Here is a 15,861-nt window from a genome sequence, read left to right as displayed (position 1 = left end):
GACTCCGTATGATCACACATCTAGTAACAAAGATTAGTAAATCTAGTTAATTTTGTTAGCTGTAGTCTTGATGTTTTTTGTGTCTGCATATTTATTTCATTTCTGCATGAATTAGTGTCCTGCAGGGACAATGCATATTAGTAGATGTATGTGCGAAACATAGGATTGATGGCTTGGATGAAAGGCATGTATCGAGGAGTTGCCAAGGTGCCGCATGATGCGGGCGTCGTGATGTATCAAGCGCATTGCTGCATGTGAGCTGGGATATGCAGTGGCATGCATAGGCATTGAGTTAGCTAGGATGCTTTTTCACTGGACATAAAGCAAAGACATTTTATAGTTGTAATGACCACTAACACCACTAGCTTCAAGTATTTTTAAATGGCAATTAGTATTTAAGTTGTCATCATATTTGCTTTATGTCAAGTGAAATAGAGAGAAGAAACTACGTTCGGCTGTGATGAAGCAGTACATCCGCAAATATCTTCTATCTCCATTGGTTTGTGTGTGTTGTGAGAATTAACCAAGAGAAACAAACTGAGTTGAGATAGTTAGCTCCAACATATTTGGCCAGAGTCTGAAGTGAAGAGGTATAATATAGAAGACACTCTGGCTTACCACACCCTTTTTTGAAAAAGAGGTTGAAACATTCAGCCTCTGGATCAATATGATGCATAGAACCATAAACTTACCACACATGTACAGCAAAAATTCTGCAAGTAGCCAGGCAAATCCATATTTAACAAATACTCTTAGGCTAAAAAAATTAGAAAGTATATAAATTACTTATATAACCAACTAAACAGCCACAACTAAAGTGAAAAAGAGATCAAGCACACAAATTAAAGCAAACTGAACACAGATTCATGATGTTCACATTCAGAAATGGTAGTTATGACATAAAAGTTGACAAAAGATAAATACCATGGTTCATCAATCTACTAAACGGCTGCCACACAGAGACAATGAACTAGGGAAAGGGTCGATTACAAAAGAGACTCGAGATGCAACTCTTTTGCATCTAAGCTTGGACATAAGCATATGCTGGCCGAACGTGACAATAGGGTGCTTCCCAATCTCCCATAGTCTTATTCCTGAAACCCGGAACAAAAATTTCAATGTAATGAAAAAATTATCAACCTTAGACTGAACATCCAAATTGGAAAGGCTTACCCGTTGTCCCGATATACAAGGTTTGAATCCCTCAGACAAAGTCTCCAAAGACGGGCATGTCATCGAAGCTCCAAAGGTCCATGTTGCCAACGACATCCTGATGATCATAAAAATTCACTAGGCTATCAATCAGCTCATCCACATCATCATCCATAAGATATCTCATCCAAGATTCAGAACTGGCAGCATTATTCTGCATAACAGGAGGCACCAGTGAGTTGTAGGTGTTATTCTCGACAAGCGCAGATTCTACTCCTTCGGTAATGGTAGAAATGGATGATATATCTAGACTCTTGGTCTCATACTCCCAGCCCAAGTCAGAGCAGCCAAAAGAGTTGCTTCCCTGGTCAGAGTACATATCCATAATAGGAGCTTCAACAGGGGCAGCAGAGTTTATTGCAGGAACAAGTGGCTGGATTGATGCAAAGTCGACATATCCTGTTAGTTCCTCTGGAAAGTTAACCTTGGCCTTCTTACCATAGATTCGGCGTGCTTCGGCATCATAAGCTCTTGCGGCTTCTTTAGCACTGTTGAAAGTACCGAGCCAGACACAGACACCCTTGCTAGGATCTTTGATTTCAGCAGCCCACTTACCCAAGGGGCACTGACGAATACCCTTGAGTTGGTTCTTTCTCTTCCTTTTTGCTGACCTTTCTGCAGGACCATCAAAACCAGCAGTAGGCATGGTGCTTAAGTCATCTGCAATAGAAGATCAATGTCAATGCTAAGAGGGACCAACACAGATAAATTTCTCTCACACATAGTAAATAATTTTTTCATGAATTTAAATGAAAAATATAATAATCATAATGAACACCGAACCATGATGGCTCGGGTTCGGGTGAAAACATCATCAGTCACAAACAAAACAAATAAATAAAAATAATAGTCACAACTTAATAAAAAATCCAAGGTTCTGATAAATAGACCTCATGTTATAAATATTTGACATCATTCTACAATTATTAATCTACAAATTGCATTATAGACGATGCAAAATCAAGGATATTCTTTTTCAGTCTGATTCAATGATTAGTACAGTAATCATTTAGACTAATAAATGAACCAAGCCTAGAACAATCCTCGGTTGCTCAGCCACACCTACAACCATCTAACAAGGAAACAATTCAAGAGGCCAAGACCTCGGCAGAAATAAGCTACTAATCAAACACAATAGAGAATGGAAAAGCCTAACCCTTCACCCAAATTACTCCATGATAGCACATCCAATATAAAATCTCTAAAAACAGGTGTAACACCGCCCAAACACAGCCTTCCAATAGCCACCCCTACAAAAAATTCTCATCCTACCCAACCAAACGACCAAACCGTTTTTGAACCAATCACACAATCTCCTATTTCTACTACCTTCGCCCTAGTTTACCAGTCCCCCTTGTATTTTTGGTCATACTTTTTTACCATGATTTTAACCAATAAAATATAAGTTAAACGTAGCAAAAATAATATTAAAACTACACTCGAATAAGAATCCAACAATATATTTTTTTATGACATGCATTAATATTATACTAGTTAATTATGTGGTCAAACTTTGACCCAGAATATGATGGAGACTAATAAACCAAGATGGAGGTAATACATAGTCAAGCGCTAAAGGTGATGATACGTAGATTAAAAACTAGTCCAAGCGACCAAGGGCTATTACCTTCGGAGAGGGACCTCTTGATGGCGGCAAAGGGCTTGGTCTCGACTTCCTCGTAGTCATCATCCTTCTCGGCCACCCCACCGCACCCGAGCTCGAAGTCATAGTCCCTGGAGTCGGCCAAGAACTTCTTGAAATCGGCCTCAAAGTCCTCCTCATCGTAGTCCAGGCTGAGTCCCCTGCGCCCGCCGTGCCGCGTGAAGCGATGGCCCCCGCCACCTCCTTGCTGGGGCTTCTTCTTCTCGGGCTGAACCATGACCTCCATCACCTTCCGCGTCACCGTGGGAACCTTGATGTCGGCAAGTAATGCTCTACCAAACATGATGGTTGCTGATACCTCGTCGCAATCGTCGTTAGGGAAGGGGCCTCGTCGGAATTGGTAAATGTACAAAGATTTTTAATAAGCAAGGCAGCAGGTGTGGGTTGGTAGGTGGGGGTGAGGCCAGTCCCCTATATACAAGGTGGCCGCGTGATGGTGCAAGAGGACATGTGGTGGGCCCACACGTCAGCGAGGGGTCGTGCGGTGGGAGGAAGGCACAAGGCAGGTTCCGAAAGCGAGCATTTTGGGAATCTTGCGTGCTATTCCCTTGAGAGAACTGCTATTTCTTGCATTGTGCCTCGCGTATGAATAGATGGATGTATGTTTGACTTTATCTATTTGGAGGCAAGCCAACATTTATTAGCTCAAGATTGTTCTACCACACACATGTAGTACGATTGTGCCACTATTGTCATACACTCTCCGTCTGGGTTTATAGGATGGGTTCAATGTTTAACCAAAAATCGTCTCACAAATGATTGTGTATAATGCTAAGATTTTTGCAAATCACTCATGGCTTGTTGCGTCATTTATTCGCTCAAGATTGTACTACACGCCTATAGTATGACTGTACTATTACTATTTCTCTCCCCTTTTGGGTCTATTGGACGGGTTCATTCAACCGAACATTTAACCAAAAATATTATAATAAATGATTGTGTGTAATGCTAAGATCTTTGCAAATCACTCATAGTTATGTCATTTATTAGCTCAATATTGTACTACACACCTGTAGTATCAGTGTACTGTTGTTGTACTCTCTTCGTCTGGGTTTATTGGACAGGTTCATCCAACCAAATGTTTAACCAATATCTTCTCATAAATGATTGTATTTAATTTTAATATCCTTGCAAATGACTCATAGCTAGTTACAACATTTATTAGCTCAAGATTATACTACGCGATGTAGTACAACTGTACTACTACCGTCGTACACTCTCAGTATTGGTTTATTGCATGGGTTCATCCAACCGAACATTGAACCAAAAAATCTTCTCATAAATGATTGTATGTATTGCTAGGATCTTCGCAAATCGCTCATAGCTAGTTACATCATTTATTAGCTCAAGATTATACAACACACCTGTAGTATGACTCTACTATTGTTGTAGTCTCTTCGCCTAAGTTTATTGGATAGGCTCATTAAATCAAACATTTAACTAAAAATTGCCTCATAAATGATTGTTTGTAATGCTAAAATCTTTGCAAATAACTCATAGCTAGTTATACCATTTACTAGCTCAAGATTATACTACACACCTGTAGTATGATTGTACTACTATTGTCATACATCTCCATTCGGGTTCATCTAGTCGAATGTTTTACCAAAAATCTTGTCATATATGATTGTGTGTAATGTTAAGATCTTTGCAAATCACTCGCTAGTTACACCATTAATTAGCTCAAGATTGTACAACACACAAGTAGTATGACTATTGTTTTCATACTCACTTCATCCGGGTTTATTGGGCGGGTTCATCAAACCAAATGTTTAATCAAAATCATCTCATAAATGATTGTGCGTAACTCCAAGATTCTTGTAAGTCACTCATAGCTACTTACTTCGTTGTTCTCAAATAAAAATACAGTTACTCCATTAAGTTACTATCATGTAGTTTATGTGCAATTGTTAGCATTATTATGCGATAATTATATGAATTATAAGTTAGCATTGTAATTTTCTCATCACATTCTTGATCTAACCATGTATATGGAGATCCAACATTCATTTTTAAAGAACATGACATTGACCTTGTATCTTGCTTAATATTCAACCAATATCCCCTTATAGATGACTCTATAACTCTATGATTAAATTATACATATCTACTTACCCCCATTGACTTACTATCAAGTACTAGTAAACTGCACGTGCTTTGCACGTAGTAACCAGTTGAGATGGAACTAAAATATAGCAGAGGGTCCAATTTACGTAAAAGAAAATAATCATTTCTATTTTTAGACCCCTTGTTTCTCATCCATCTATAGGTTTGGAAAATGTATCCTACTATACAACATAAGCAAAAGCTCAACTACAATATGCAACAACACAAGTGCTCACAGCTACAAGTCAAACATCAATAACTTATAACCAAATAGGTCATGGCAGAATCGCCCACCATACAATTATTGCTATTTGCGAGCTGAGTTTGTTTTCAGGGTTGATCTCACATATTGTTGATAGACAGCTATGTCACGTACAACAGTACATATAGGTACATACACTTCTTTTACTAACATTTTTCAAATCCACAACTAAAGAGGGTAGCTCATGCCAAAATGAAGCTGGCACCTAATAGTAATGTTGCCTGAAGCATGGATGCTTAGAGCTCACCAGAAGCCTTCATTTCAAGTTCATGATCCATAAAGGCATAAGATTCCAATTGACCCTGCCAACATGAGAGTGTATCAAGTTAAGTATTGAGACCAAAAAATGTGTGAAGAGGCATTCAATGACAATATAAAAATAACACCTTCTATATTGTATAAAACCAGTCTGCAATGTCGAACATGGTTTTGTGCAATCTAAGCCTAGCATAATCAAAAAACATAAATGACCAAATTCCAGCTTAGCAAATCAAATTCATGGTTTGCACATAAAAAATGTTCGGTGTATTATACATGAAACAAGGATCCTGATCTAGTTGATGATCTTTTGGACACAAACTTAGAACTACAGCAAACAAAAAAGTTGACAATAGTAGCACAATACTCCATTCGTGCTCTCTCTGAACAGAAAACATTATGTATTCATATATCTGTAGAACATATTAGAATATAAGGCCTATGTTATTCATGATTCTAATATATGCGCATATTTATAAAAAAATCTCAACAATTATCAACGTACCAATATTATGAGACAAAGTAAAGCATGCTCATATATATGAAACAAAGACAGTTATGCATTATATACATTTATCGTGCCAAAACCTCCTTATAGACAATATTTTTGGTACTTTTTCCTGATGGGTCGACATCCCTGTTTGGCTTGGCAAGCTTGTTGTTTGCCTTGATATTCCTCGGGACAATGCAACATATAGTTGACCGTGAGAGAACACAGGTTCTGGAAGGTAGATACCAACATGCGGAATTGTTTGACCTTGAGCTTTATTGATTGTCATTGCAAAGCTAACACGAATTGGAAATTGCTTTCTCTTAAACTTGAAGGGAAGCACATCATCTTCAGAAGGATACAAAGGTATTCTTGGAAGGAATACTTGCTTTCCAGCATGTTGTCCTCCAATAATTTCAGCATCGATAGCATTATCTTGAAATGCCTTCATAATAAGCCTTGTTCCATTGCATAATCCATTATGAGGATCTAAATTCCGAAGAAAGATCATAGGGCAATTTATTTTCAACCTGAGAACATGTGGAGGTAGGCCATTAGGTGTGAGAGAATTCAGGAATTCAGGTGGGTAGTGATTGTGAGTATCATCCACTGCTGAATCAAAACTATAGTAGACCTTTTCTTCTCCAGGAAATCGGTCTATAAGCTTCACATTTAATTCATCCACGTATTCATTTTTGGTGGAAAGAATGGCACGAGAACTTATATAAGACGGTAATCTTCCATTCTTGTCAAGTGAAGGAAATACTTCGTTTAGCAACTTACTAACCGAGGTCTCTGAATGTGTGTAACCTACAACCATCTCTTCAGCTAAATGCACATAGCCTTCACCAATTGTTTCTTCAATGCCATTGCCAACTCTTAAGAGAAAATCAGAGAACCATGGATCTGTTTGTGCTCTCATATTGCGCCAGAGTTTTATTTCTCTTATATCCTCCCACAGATAAGATTTTCCGAGAGTGGCATTAACAATTTGGGCTCTAGTGCCATGCCTAACTACTAGAAGGACTTGTCGGAAATCTCCTCCGAACACAATTACTTTAGCTCCAAATTGTGATCTACAACCAGTAATATCTTGCAGGGATCTATCAAGTGCCTCAACTGCTTGCCATTTTGTCATGGCAACTTCATCCCAAATTATCAAAGATGCTCTTCGAAGTAATTCAGCTGTCCCACTCTGCTTACTGAAGTTGCACACAGTATCTTCTTGAACATTTATTGGTATTTTAAATCTGGAATGGGCCGTCCGACCACCAGGCATGATAGAAGCTACAATGCCAGATGTTGCTGTTGCAATGGCTATCAAACCCATTGATCTTACTTTTGCCAATAAAGCTTTATAAAGGTACGTCTTTCCTGTACCTCCTGGACCATCGATGAAGAAGACCTTACCCTTCTGGTTCAAGACGTGGTCCATTATTTCATCTAAAGCAAGCTGTTGTTCATTGTTTAAAGTTGCCTGCAGCTCCAGGTCTTCTTTAGCAACTTCAATAGGCATTTCTTCACTCAATTATCTCGCCTCTAAGCTGTCCAGATCATCAGCATCCAATAGATCTGGAAGATCAAAGGTCTTGATGTCCTTTCCCATGGAATATAACAAATATCGAATATCTCCAAGCACGAGTTTCTCGATTGCTTCATCACTTATGTTCTTCCTATGAAAATCGTCAGGCATTGCTTCAAAGTGATTGTTCCATAATGCACGAACATTTGTAACTTCGCAAAATGCCAAAATTGTAGCAAAAAGCCTTCTAAGTGCATAGGGCATTTGAAATGTGGCAGCTTCGGTGAGACAGTCAGAAATACTATCATCTGCTTCTATGAGACCCCTTCTCTCTGCAGCTTCTCTAAATGTGGAGAAAACAACACCATCAACAGTACGTAAATCATGAAAAGATGTAGCCCCCCTCACATGGTTTAGCAATATTCTCAACTAATAGCGTTCACCTTCTACAGGGTGAGCAGCCACAAGTCGACCTATTTGAATTCTCTTGGTACGTCGTCTCCATGTCTTGTGGTTCCTCTACCATGTATAAAATTTAGGGAATTCCTTATATAGGAAGTTTCTAGCATAAGGATCGATAGAGTTCATTGTAAAATACTCAGTAAGCATTGTCCTGGAAGATGATTCTATACTAATCACATTTTCCAAATTGTCACAGTCTTTATAACGGACCAAATGCATATTTGGCAAATGGACTTGTAACTATAGAACAGGAGGAGACATCTCACTCAGGTCGAAAGAGTAAATTCTCCATATTGCTTCTGGAGGTGATATAAAGCGGGCATCTCTATACTCGCGATTTCATCAATAACTTGACCTTCTACGGCTTCTACAATAAAAGAGGCACGGTCATGACCCTTGTAAATGTACTTAAATAAATACTTAACAGCATTGATGCTGGAGCAAACTTCGATGTTTATATGGCAATTATATCTCATAAGTAGGTATGGATTATATGGCACAACCCATCTATTATCCGAAACAGATCCCCTGATGCGCACTTTACGGCCATCATCCCTGCGTCTATCAATTGGATATGAGTCTTTCCCTTGCAATGTAGCATCTGAGAATGTTCGGGGATAATGGTATTTACATTCCGCATTTTGCATGCAGGAATTTTTACTATTGAGAACGCCACAGGGCCCATGCATCATGTGTTTAATAACTAAATCATGTAACACTGGGTACTTGTTTTTGTCAGGAATTTCAGCTGATATAATTTGATCATACTGATCTGGGTTATTTATCTTATAATCCGACTTTAGGATTATTAAGAAATGTGCATGGGGTAGCCCCCTCTTTTGAAATTCAATAACACGCACGTGAGCGGCAACTTCACCAAAAAAAATCTTTTTAAATATAAGATTCTTAAGATCCTCCAATTTTGCCTTGAATACTCGTGCTACCAAATCTAGCCAGTCTTGTGCTAATTGTCCTGGTCCGAGCTCTTTTGTTATCTCCTCCCAACTTGGATTGCATGTCACTGTAAGAAATAGATCTGGTTTTCCAAACCGTTGGACCAAAGCCATGGCGTTTAGATATCGTCGCCTCATGTCCCGTGGGCCTCCTATGAAAGAGGGTGGGAGCAATATACGCTTCCCAATCATGCACGCACGTGTCTCACCCGCAACAACACTATCAACCAGCCCTTGATATAAATCTGCTCGTATAAGATTTTGGTTTGCTGGTTTTAGGTAGAATGCCAATCTTATTAACTCAATCTTAATGTACATATCAACAATGTACTATTGAGTTAGTCGTTTGCCAAAAAAGCAAAACATTAAATTCATTCGGTCGCACTTGTAGTTTGAAACAATAGTATTCCCTTGGTGAAACAAATGAACCAGAGTTATACTCCATCCCCATAATGGAAAACATTTTCATTCAGATAAATAACTTTTAAAATATAATATAAGTGAGAGTTGATTATGCGGCACAATTTATCTTCTTTGTTATAGTCATCTTCTTGATTGATCTTATTAACAATGACATTTGATCTCACTTTTGGTATTTTCAAGTTCCACCCAACTTCCCCGTTTGGGAAAAATAGTGGATATGAAAGTGGGTCATAACAGCCATCGTACGCTTTTATGTATTGTGGATCATTTGATTTACCATATACCATTATACTCCTATCGAAGTGACCCTAAGGATTATTTCCTTCTACCCAGATTGCTGCTACTTGTGATGTAGTTGGTGCATTATATACTCGTTGATCTAAAGAAATGTCTGTGTTGAGCTCAATTCGATACTCATCAAGGTTTGACACTGAACCAAGGTTTCGAAATGTCTGGGCGTAAGGATTAGATGAAAGTATGCTCGCCAATTTTCCAATGAGAACTTTATCAAGATTAGGAGAATAACGAAATCTGTGTTGCAAATCTGATTCAGTGTCATAAAAGTATAGTTGTAAATGCTTAGGGCCATCTTCTACTGGAACCAATTGATCAATTCGATGATAAATTTGACCTTGTGCATGGAAAGTGTAAACACCAGACTTTTTATTGCAATATCTCTGGTCCAAGATAACACCAAGAGAGGTAAAATAAAAGTGAGAATTGAAGTACCAAATATTGTCCTGAAAGTACTTAGCGTCAGGATCTTGACTTGTCTATAGTCGGCGCATTTCATCAGGAACATATGGAGTTACTATCTTGACCTCGCCACCCATGCAACAAAATGTTGGATTCTCATACTGGAACCATTTTGCATTGCAATTTGTGCAGTTAGGCACTGGCTCCAAAACATGATGGCCACTTGGTACATTCCGATATATACAATCAAAGGGATCCTCTTGCATTTCACAATTTGCATGGTTTTGGTCTCGATATGATAATACGCAATCCATTCATGTTCATTCTTTTTAATAGTGAGAAAACTGTGTCGCAATGGTAGTAATAATTATTTATACTAAGAACACACATTAATGCTTACCATGTCCAGCAAATATGTAACCCTCATCATCTTCAGTCATATATTCAGATTGCCTTGTTTCATCTATACATCAATTTGTCAATCAGTAAAATAATAATTTAGGAGAAGTAATGTCGATGATTGATCGATGCATTAGAAATAGCTATGGTACACCGTGATAATTGTATTACCTTCTAGGGCAGGAAAAGAACCATCTGGAACAGAGATGGTGCTGTCATGGTCTTCCTGCTCATTGGCTACACCATCTTCATGTGTTCCCTTTCCATTATTACTACGACCTGCCCCATTAGACATTCTCCTTCTCTTACGTCCACTGCCCTTGTCCAGGAATGCTGATACACGCTTATGTTGACCAGTACCTGTCAATTAATTACATGATGTAGATATGTCAGATGGACCACCAATTGATTCTTCAACGCCATTGCCAACTCTCAAGAGAAAATCAGAGAACCATGGATCTGTTTGTGCTCTCATATTGCGCCAGAGTTTTGTTTGTCTTATATCCTCCCACAGATAAGATTTTCTGAGAGTGGCATTAACAATTTCGGCTCTAGTGCCACGCCTAACTACTGGAAGGACTTGTCGGAAATCTCCTCCGAAGACAATTACTTTACCTCCAAATTCTGATCTACAACCAGTAATATCTTGCAGGGATCTATCAAGTGCCTCAACTGCTTGCCATTTTTTCATGGCAACTTCATCCCATATTATCAAAGATGCTTTTCGAAGTAATTCATCTGTCCCACTCTGCTTACTGAAGTTGCACACAGTATCTTCTTGAACATTTATTACTATTTTAAATCTGGAATGGGTCGTCCGACCACCAGGCATGATAGAAGCTGCAATGCCAGATGTTGTTGTTGCAATGGCTATCAAACCCATTGATCTTACTTTTGCCAATAAAGCTTTATAAAGGTACGTCTTTCCTGTACCTCCTGGACCATCGATGAAGAAGACCTTACCCTTCTGGTTCAAGACGTGGTCCATTATTTCATCTAAAGCAAGATATTGTTCATTGTTTAAAGTTGCCTGCAGCTCCAGGTCTTCTTTAGCAACTTCAATAGACATTTCTTCACTCAATTATCTCGCCTCTAAGCTGTCCAGATCATCGGCATCCAATAGATCTGGAAGATCAGAGGTCTTGATGTCCTTTCCCATGGAATATAACAAATATCGAATATCTCCAAGAATGAGTTTCTCGATTGCTTCATCACTTATGTTCTCCCTACGAAAATCGACAGGCATTGCTTCAAAGTGATTATTCCATAATGCACGAACATTTGTAACTTCGCAAAATGCCAAAATTGTAGCAAAAAGCCTTCTAAGTGCATAGGGCATTTGAAATGTGGCAGCTTCAGTGAGACAGTCAGAAATACTATCATCCGCTTCTATGAGACCCCTTCTCTCTGAAGCTTCTCTAAATGTGGAGAAAACAACACCATCAACAGTACGTAAATCATGAAAAGATGTAGCCCACCTCACATGGTTTAGCAATATTCTCAACTAATAGCGTTCACCTTCTGCCGGGTGAGCAGCCACAAGTCGACCTATTTGAATTCTCTTGGCACGTCGGCTCCATGTCTTGTGGTTCCTCTGTCATGTATAAAATTTAGGGAATTCCTTATATAGGAAATTTCTAGCATAAGGATCGATAGAATTCATTGTAAAATACTCAGTAAGCATTGTCCTGGAAGATGATTCTATACTAATCACATTTTCCAAATTGTCACAGTCTTTATAACGGACCAAATGCATATTTGGCAAATGGACTTGTAACTATAGAATGGGAGGAGACATCTCACTCAAGTCGAAAGAGTAAATTCTCCATATTGCTTCTAGAGGTGATATAAAGCGGGCATCTCTATACTCGCGAATTTCATCAATAACTCGACCTTCTGCGACTTCTACAATAAAAGAGGCACGGTCATGACCCTTGTAAATGTACTTAAATAAATACTTAACAGCATTGATGCTGGAGCAAACTTCGATGTTTATATGGCAATTATATCTCATAAGTAGGTATGGATTATATGGCACAACCCATCTATTATCCAAAACAGATCCCCTAATGCGCACTTTACGGCCATCATCCCTGCGTCTATAAATTGGATATGAGTCTTTCCCTTGCAATGTAGCATCTGAGAATGCTCGGGGATAATGGCATTTATATTCCCCATTTTGCAAGCAGGAATTTTTACTATTGAGAACGCCACAAGGCCCATGCATCATGTGTTTAATAACTAAATCATGTAACACTGGGTACTTGTTTTTGTCAGGAATTTCAGCTGATATAATTTGATCATACAGATCTGGGTTATTTATCTTATAATCCGACTTTAGGATTATTAAGAAATGTGCATGGGGTAGTCCCCTCTTTTGAAATTCAATAACACGCACGTGAGCGTCAACTTCACCAAAAAAATCTTTTTAAATATACGATTCTTAAGATCCTCCAATTTTGCCTTGAATACTCGTGCTACCAAATCTGGCCAGTCTTGTGCTAATTGTCCTGGTCCGAGCTCTTTTGTTATCTCCTCACAACTTGGACTGCATGTCATTGTAAGAAATAGATCTGGTTTTGCAAACCGTTGGACCAAAGCCATGGCGTTTAGATATCGTCGCCTCATGTCCCGTGGGCCTCGTATGAAAGAGGGTGGGAGCACTATACGCTTCCCAATCATGCACGCACGTGTCTCACCCGCAACAACACTGTCAACTAGCCCTAGATATAAATCTGCTCGTATAAGATTTTGGTTTGCTGGTTTTAGGTAGAATGCCAATCTTATTGACTCAATCTTAATGTACATATCAACAATGTACTGTTGAGTTAGTCGTTTGCCAAAAAGCAAAACATTAAATGCATTCGGTCGCACTTGTAGTTTGAAACAGTAGTATTCCCTTGGTGAAACAAATGAACCAGAGTTATACTCCATCCTATAATGGAAAACATTTTAATTTAGATAAATAATTTTTAAAATATAATATAAGTGACAGTTGATTATGCGGCACAATTTATCTTCTTTGTTATAGTCATCTTCTTCATTGATCTTATTAACAATGACATTTGATCTCACTTTTGGTATTTTCAAGTTCCACCCAACTTCCCCGTTTGGGAAAAATAGTGGATATGAAAGTGGGTCATAACAGCCATGGTACGCTTTTATGTACTCCTATCGAAGTGACCCTGAGGATTAATTCCTTCTACCCAGATTGCTGCTACTTGTGATGTAGTTGGTGCATTATATACTCGTTGATCTAAAGAAATGTCTGTGTTGAGCTCAATTCGATACTCATCAAGGTTTGACACTGAACCAAGGCTTCGAAATGTCTGGGCGTAAGGATTAGATGAAAGTATGCTCGCCAATTTTCCAATGAGAACTCAATCAAGATTAGGAGAATAACGAAATCTGTGTTGCAAATCTGATTCAGTGTCATAAAAGTATAGTTGTAAATGCTTAGGGCCATCTTCTACTGGAACCAATTGATCAATTCGATGATAAAATTGACCTTGTGCACGGAAAGTGTAAACACCAGACTTTTTATTGCAATATCTCTGGTCCAAGATAACACCAAGAGAGGTAAAAGAAAAGTGAGAATTGAAGTACCAAATATTGTCCTGAAAGTACTTAGCGTCAGGATCTTGACTTGTGTATAGTCGGCGCATTTCATCAGGAACATATGGAGTTACTATCTTGACCTTGCCACCCATGCAACAAAATGTTGGATTCTCATACTGGAACCGTTTTGCATTGCAATTTGTCCAGTTAGGCACTGGCTCCAAAACATGATGGCCACTTGGTACATTCCGATATATACAATCAAAGGGTTCCTCTTGCATTTCACAATTTGCATGGTTTTGGTCTCGATATGATAATACGCAATCCGTTCATGTTCATTCTTTTTAATAGTGAGAAAACGGTGTCGCAATGGTAGTAGTAATTACTTATACTAACAACACACATTAATTCTTACCATGTGCAGCGAATATGTAACCCTCATCATCTTCAGTCATATATTCAGATTGCCCAATTTCATCTATACATCAATTTGTCAATCAGTAAAATAATATTTTAGGAGAAGTAAAGTCGATGATTGATCGATGCATTAGAAATAACTATGGTACACCGTGACAATTGTATTACCTTCTAGGGCAGGAAAAGAACCATCTAGAACATAGATGGTGCTGTCATGGTCTTCCTGCTCATTGGCTACACCATCTTCATGTGTTCCCTTTCCATTATTACTACGACCTGCCCCATTAGACATTCTCCTTATCTTATGTCCACTGCCCTTGTCCAGGAATGCTGATACATGCTTATGTTGACCAGTACCTGTCAATTAATTACATGATGTAGATATGTCGGATGGACCACCAATTGATTCTTCAACGCCATTGCCAACTCTCAAGAGAAAATCAGAGAACCATGGATCTGTTTGTGCTCTCATATTGCGCCAGAGTTTTATTTGTCTTATATCCTCCCACAGATAAGATTTTCTGAGAGTGGCATTAACAATTTCGGCTCTAGTGCCACGCCTAACTACTGGAAGGACTTGTCGGAAATCTCCTCCGAAGACAATTACTTTACCTCCAAATTGTGATCTACAACCAGTAATATCTTGCAGGGATCTATCAAGTGCCTCAACTGCTTGCCATTTTTTCATGGCAACTTCATCCCATATTATCAAAGATGCTTTTCGAAGTAATTCATTTGTCCCACTCTGCTTACTGAAGTTGCACACAGTATCTTCTTGAACATTTATTGGTACTTCAAATCTAGAATGGGCCGTCCGACCACCAGGCATGATAGAAGCTGCAATGCCAAATGTTGTTGTTGCAATGGATATCAAACCCATTGATCTTACTTTTGCCAATAAAGCTTTCTAAAGGTACGTCTTTCCTGTACCTCCTGGACCATCGATGAAGAAGACCTTACCCTTCTGGTTCAAGACGTGGTCCATTATTTCATCTAAAGCAAGCTGTTGTTCATTGTTTAAAGTTGCCTGCAGCTCCAGGTCTTCTTTAGCAACTTCAATAGACATTTCTTCACTCAATTATCTCGCCTCTAAGCTGTCCAGATCATCAGCATCTAATAGATCTGGAAGATCAAAGGTCTTGATGTACTTTCCCATGGAATATAACAAATATCGAATATCTCCAAGCACGAGTTTCTCGATTGCTTCATCACTTATGTTCTCCCTACGAAAATCATCAGGCATTGCTTCAAAGTGATTGTTCCATAATGCACGAACATTTGTAACTTCACAAAATGCCAAAATTGTAGCAAAAAGCCTTCTAAATTCATAGGGCATTTGAAATGTGGCAGCTTCGGTGAGACAGTCAGAAATACTATCATCTGCTTCTATGAGACCCGTTCTCTCTGCAGCTTCTCTAAATGTGGAGAAAACAACACCAT

General features: G+C 38.7%; 1 protein-coding gene across 1 annotated transcript; it reads right to left on the bottom strand.

Annotated features, from left to right (window-relative positions):
- Positions 1 to 875: 875 nt before the first annotated feature.
- Positions 876 to 3,191, bottom strand: LOC119332327 (ethylene-responsive transcription factor 1-like). Its single transcript, XM_037605507.1, has 3 exons — positions 2,840 to 3,191; positions 1,174 to 1,872; positions 876 to 1,094 (listed from the first exon to the last, which is right to left on the bottom strand). Exons 1-2 carry the CDS (start codon positions 3,156 to 3,158, stop codon positions 1,205 to 1,207), a joined length of 987 nt encoding a protein of 328 aa, XP_037461404.1. The 5' UTR covers positions 3,159 to 3,191; the 3' UTR covers positions 876 to 1,094; positions 1,174 to 1,204.
- Positions 3,192 to 15,861: the final 12,670 nt, after the last annotated feature.

The sequence above is a fragment of the Triticum dicoccoides genome, chromosome 7A (assembly GCF_002162155.2).
Source record: "Triticum dicoccoides isolate Atlit2015 ecotype Zavitan chromosome 7A, WEW_v2.0, whole genome shotgun sequence".
Taxonomy (NCBI): Eukaryota; Viridiplantae; Streptophyta; class Magnoliopsida; order Poales; family Poaceae; genus Triticum; species Triticum dicoccoides.
The sequence above is the reverse complement of the archived record's forward strand: the minus strand, read 5'-3'. Positions and strand labels throughout refer to the sequence as shown.